This window comes from Nicotiana tomentosiformis, chromosome 8, assembly GCF_000390325.3.
Source record: "Nicotiana tomentosiformis chromosome 8, ASM39032v3, whole genome shotgun sequence".
Taxonomy (NCBI): Eukaryota; Viridiplantae; Streptophyta; class Magnoliopsida; order Solanales; family Solanaceae; genus Nicotiana; species Nicotiana tomentosiformis.
In genome coordinates, this window is record NC_090819.1 from 52,065,119 (window position 1) to 52,071,405 (window position 6,287).

Sequence of the window (6,287 nt, forward strand, 5' to 3'; positions counted from 1 at the left end):
GTGAGTCCAGCACGCATCATATATATGTATCTATTTTACTCTACCGAGCCACGCTGTAGTCGGCCGGGTAGGACATCTATTGTGCAACCACTGATCAGTTGGGTTTTACCGAGCTCCACATGCCCGGGTACGATTCTACCGAGCCTTGTGATGTCCGGGTACGTTTTTACCGCGCCTATTACAGCCGGGTATGATATGATGATGATGATGCCCAAGCGTATGTTTTTAAAAGTATATATATATATGTCATGCATTTCATGTCAGTCGCCCTCAGAGGCACTCTGATATTAGAAGTTGTATATTCTCTATCCCTGCTTACATTATTGTTCTTATTTATACTTTCCTGCCTTACATACTTGGTACTTTATTCGTACTGACGACCCTTTTATTTGTGGATGCTACATGTTGTGTTGCAGGTCCTGATAGACAGGTAGACGCAGCTCCTCCACCACAGTAGACTCCCCAGTTCAGCAGTTATTGGCGAGATCCCTTCTCCGGACTTGCCGTGGTCTTGGTATGCATTTTTGTTATAGACATTATGGGTATATCGGGGCCTTGTTCCAGCAATGTTGCAGCACTTATGTTCCTTTACAGGCTCATAGACAGGTGTCGACTCATGTATAGTTTGGATTACCTTGTCGGCTGATTTTTGTTGTATAGTCTCTCATGGCAGCTTTGTCGGCCCATGTTACGTATGTTCATGCTATTATCTGTCATTGTTGATTGTTCATGATTCATGTCTACCATTTATGTTGATCTCGTCGGCCCTTATAGATAATAAGAAAGGTTAGATAAAATGTACGTTGGTGCTCGGCAAGTATGGCCCCGGTGCTAGTCATGACCCTCCAGTTTGGGTCGTGACAAACTTGGTATCAGAGCAAGTCTGTCCTAGGGGTTGTCTATGAGCCGTGTCTAGTAGAGTCTTGGTTATGGATGTGTAGCATGCCACATTTATAATCAGGAGGCTACATGACATCTAGGGTTGTTACCTTCTTCGTGAATCTAGATCGTGCGTAGAGTTGAGTAGTAAGTGTTCATCTCTAATATTCACCTTGTTTTATTTCAGCGATGCCTTTGACTAGGAAGCAAGCGATTAGTAGACGACTTGATACAGTTGCGGAAGAGGGTACCAGTCAGGTGCCTCGATCCAGAGCAAGCCAAAGTGAGATTCTGTCTCACACCTCATCTACTCCGTCTCCTCCAGAGGATATTAGGAGGGACCCAGCACCTCCAGTTCCTCCATCTGGAACTACAAACCACGATATGTGCAGTGCAGTGCAGTTGTTGACTAGATTGGTAGCTGCTCAGGCTCAGAGGCAGAATACCGGTGCAGCTGATAAACCGGTTAGTGCGAGAGTTCGTGATTTTATTATTCTAGACCCTCCAGTGTTTACCGGATCAGACCCCAAGGAGGACCCGCAGACATTTATTGATCAGGTTCATCGCACACTACAGGTTATGCATGCTAGTGATACGGAGGTAGTAGAGTTGGCTTCTTATCAGTTACGGGATTTAACGGTTTTCTGGTATGATAGTTGGGAGAGATCTAGGGGTCTGAACGCTCTTCCAGCTGTGTGGAAGGAATTTTTTGAGGCCTTTTTTCGTCACTACTTGCCAGTTGAGATACGACGAGCTAGAGCTGATAAGTTCTTAAACCTTCGACAGGTTAATATGAGCGTGCAAGAGTATAGTATGCAGTTTGATTCTTTAGCAAGGTATGCTCCCAATATGGTGGACGAGATGAGCGATAGGGTACACCCATTTATGAACGGGTTGGGACCACATCTGATAAATGAGTGCAAGACAGCCTCCTTGGTAGAGGGCATGGATACTTCCCATATTCAGGCTTATGCCTAGACACTAGAGGATCGTAAGCGCCAGCAAAGGGCAGATAGGGAGCATAATAGGGGCCAGCATAAGAGGGCAAGATTTGTATGGTATTCTGATGACTTCAGAAGTAGTATCAGGCCCCCATCTTCGAGGAGTTCGGCGCCACCTATAGCTAGTGCTCCTCCACAGTTTTAGAGGCCTCGGTATGATCGATTTACCTATTCTGGTCCAGGTCAGAGTTCACGGGCATCAAGCTCACAGTATCATAGGGATACTTGTCAGACAAGACCCCCAACACCTCGTTGTGATCAGTGCGGCAAGGCCCACTTTGGACTATGTCGTTGAGGTTCCGATGCGTGCCACTCTTGCGAACAGCCTGGCCATATGATGCGGGATTGTCCTAATAGAAGAGGTGGTGGTGTGGCTCAGCCAACTGGATCTGTGTCTGGTTCTTCCTCATCAGTTTGACCTCCAGCACTAGGGTTTTAGTAGTCGATAGGTCGTGGTAGAGGTAGAGGTGCAGTGTCGAGTTCAAGTGGTAATCAAAATCGAACCTATGCTCTAGTAGGTCGACAGGATCTTGAGTCGTCTCCGAATGTTGTTACAGGTATATTGTCTGTGTTTTCTTATGATGTATATGCGTTGATTGATCTGGGATCTACATTATCATATGTTACACCCTTTTTGGCTAATAAGTTTGGCGTTGAACCTGAATTGATAAGTAAACCACTTGTGGTATCCACTCCGATAGGAGATTCTAAGATTTCTAGAAGGGTATATAGAGGTTGCACAGTGATGATTTGTAGTCGTCAAACCTCGGCAAATTTATTTGAGTTAGAAATGGGTTATTTTGATATGATAATGGGAATGAACTGGTTAGCCTCATGCTATGCAAATGTTGATTGTCGTACGAAAATGGTTAGGTTTCAGTTTCCTGGTGAACCCATCATCGAATGGAAGGGGAACATTGCTACGCTGAAAGGTAGGTTTATTTCCTATCTTAAGGCAAGGAAGATGATCTTAAAATGTTACATTTATCATCTCATTCGCGTTAGGGATGTGGAGGCAAAGCCGCCTACTCTACAATCAATCCCTGTGGTCAATGAATTTCTAGATGTTTTTCCGGATGAACTCCTAGGCCTTCCTCCTAAAAGGGAGATTGAGTTTAGCATTGATGTGTTGCCTGACACTCAACCGATCTCTATCCCTCCATAGAGGATGGCCCGATAGAGTTGCGAGAGTTGAAGGCGCAGTTGAAGGACTTGCTGGATAAGGGATTCATTAGGCCTAGCACTTCACCTTGGGGTGCGCTAGTCTTGTTCGTGCTGAAGAAAGATGGGTCGTTAAGGATGTGTATTGATTATCGACAGTTGAATAAGTTTACTATAAAGAAAAAGTATCCACTTCCAAGGATTGACGACCTGTTTGAACAACTCCAGGGTGCCAAGTATTTCTCCAAGATTGACTTAAGTTCAGGGTATCATCAGATGAGGGTTAAGGAGAAGGATATTCCAAAGACGGCCTTCTGGACAAGATATGGGCACTTTGAGTTCTTGGTGATGTCATTCAAGCTAACAACCCAACATCTTTTATGGATCTCATGAGTAGTGTATTCAGGACCTATCTTGATGTGTTCATGATCGTATTCATTGATGATATTCTAGTGTATTCTCGTTCTGAGGCAGAACATGTGGGCCACTTGCGGATAGTATTACAGACCCTTCAGGATCGTAAGTTATATGCTAAGCTCTCCAAGTGTGAATTCTGGCTTGGCCATGTTATATCTGACGAGGGTATTAGTGTCGACACTCAGAAGATCGTGCAGTGAAGAATTGGCCGAGACTTACAACACCGTCAGAAGTTCGCAGCTTCCTGGGGCTAGAAGGATATTATAGGAGGTTTGTAGAAGGGTTTTCCTCTATATCATCACCATTGACTATGTTAACACGGAAAGCTACCAAGATCCAGTGGTCTAACACTTGTGAACGTAGTTTCCAGGAGCTAAAGAATTGATTGACATCCGCGCGAGTGCTCACTCTCCTAGAAGGAACAGAAGGTTATGTGGTATATTGTGATGCCTCAGGTATAGGTTTGGGGTGCGTATTTATGCAACGTGGGAAGGTGATTACTTATGCATCGAGACAATTGAAGAAACATGCAAAAGAATTATCCGACTCATGATTTGGAATTGGCTGCAGTAATATATGCTTTGAAGATATGGCAGCACTACTTATATGGCGTCCATGTTGACATCTACACAGATCACAAGGGTTTACAATACATCATCATGTAGAAGGAGTTGAATTTGAGATAGCGTAGGTAGCTTGAATTACTGAAAGATTATGATGTCGAGATATTGTACCATCCCGGTAAAGCCAATGTTGTGGCTGACGCTCTCAGTTGTAAGTCAATAGGAAGCTTAGTACACATTGAGGCAGGTAGACAGGGGTTGACTAAAGAGCTTCATCAGCTAGCCAGTATGAGAATCAGATTGTTAGACTCTGATGACGGAGGTGTTACTGTACAGAATACATCAGAATCATCTTTGGTAGTCGAGGTAAAAGCATAGCAATATGAAGATTCTACCTTAGTACGATTGAGAGAGAGCATTCAGCAGTGTAAAATTATGGCTTTCGAGATTGGAGGAGATGGGGCACTGAGATACCAGGGCCGATTATGTGTGCCTAATGTGGCAGGGTTGCAAGAGAAGATTATGATTAAGATTCATCAGTATTCCATCCATCCTGGCTCGACAAAGATGTATCATGATGTTAAGGAGCAGTATTGGTGGGATAACATGAAGAAGTCTATTACAGAATTTGTAGCCCAATGTCCTAATTGTCAACAAGTAAAGATCGAGCATCAGAAACCCGGTGGATTGACTCAGAATATAGAGATTCCAACCTGGAAATGGGAGGTGATTAATATGGACTTCATTATTGTATTACCTCACTCTTATCATAATTTTGTCGCCATCTGGGTGATAGTTGATCAACATCAACCCAGTAGTAATCCCACTAGTGGGGCTGGGTGATAGTTGATCGACTTACAAAATGTACCCATTTTCTGCCAGTTAAGACAACTTACACGGCTGAAGATTATGCGAAGTTGTATATCAAGGAGATTGTTAGGCTTCATAGTGTGGCGGTATCTATTATATCAGACCAAGGAGCTCAATTTACGTCTAACTTTTGGAGGTCTTTTCAGAAAGGTTTAGGCACACAAGTGAATCTCAACACTGCATTCCATCTGCAGACTGACGGACAGGCTGAACGTACCATTCAGACACTTGAATATATGCTACAAGCATGTGTTCTAGATTTCAAGGGAAATTGGGATGACCATTTTCCACTCATAGAATTCTCCTACAATAATAGATACCATTCCAGTATTAAAATGGCCCCGTACGAGGCACTATACGGGAGGAGATGTAGATCACCAGTTGGATGGTTCAAAGTCGACTAGCACAGAATTATATGGGCTATATCTGATTCACCAAGCCATTGAGAAAGTGAAAGTGATACAAGAACAACTGAGGATGGCGCAAAGTAGGCAAAAGTATTATTCTGATGTCCGACGTCGTGATCTAGAGTTTGAGGTTGGTGATCGTGTTTTCCTAAGGATCTCATCGATGAAGTGTGTTATGCGTTTTGGGAAGAAAGGTAAGCTGAGTTCGCGGTATATCGGGCCCTACAAAATCCTTCGACAAATTGGACATGTTGCTTATGAGTTAGAATTGCCATCTGAATTGGAATTTGTCCACCCGGTATTCCATGTATCTATGTTATGGAAATGTATTGGAGACCCTTCTCGGGTCGTCCTTATCAAAGATGTACAAGTTACAGAGGATCTATCATATGAAGAAGTGCCAGTGGCTATATTAGATCGACAAGTCCGCAAGCTTAGAACAAAGGATGTAGCTTCCGTCAAAGTATTGTGGAGGAACAAGAATACGGAAGAAATGACATGGGAAGCAGAAGAGGATATGAAGTCTAAATACCCTTTCCTATTCCAGATTGAAGATAACGAGGATGTTGGGGGAACGCATGAAGTAATGGAAGCCGAAATGTCTCTATGAGGTAAGCAATATCTTAAAAATACTCTTCCTTAATACAAAATGGTGATATGCAGATAATATACATATCCATATTGCTTTGTATAGACTTGTGAGGCCATAGGTTGGATTTAACTGCTTGCAAGTTTGGCTAGTGTCAATTTTATAGGGGAAACTCAACTGGAAATTTCCGTCGGAATCCACGATGAGTTAGACTCCCCATAAACCCTTACATTCGAGGACGAATGTTCCTGGGGGGAGGGGGGAGGGTGTTACAACCCATATTCGCGTAGTTAGATCATGTCGTAAGTTAGTAGACGTAAATCCGAGAAGAGATTATCTTTGAGATGATAAGAAGTTAATCCTATTGGTCTTAAATGATACAAGGGTGTATAAGAGTGGT

The 6,287-nt window shown here is 43.2% G+C and overlaps 1 protein-coding gene across 1 annotated transcript; it reads left to right on the forward strand.

Moving 5' to 3' along the window:
- The first annotated feature begins 2,670 nt into the window (after positions 1–2,670).
- Positions 2,671–3,045, forward strand: LOC138897471 (uncharacterized). Its single transcript, XM_070183442.1, has one exon. It carries the CDS (start codon positions 2,671–2,673, stop codon positions 3,043–3,045), a length of 375 nt encoding a protein of 124 aa, XP_070039543.1.
- Positions 3,046–6,287: the final 3,242 nt, after the last annotated feature.

Bases quoted from the DNA above. Each gene is read 5' to 3' on its own strand.
- LOC138897471 (XM_070183442.1), top strand. From the start codon at position 2,671: ATGGGTTATTTTGATATGATAATGGGAATGAACTGGTTAGCCTCATGC.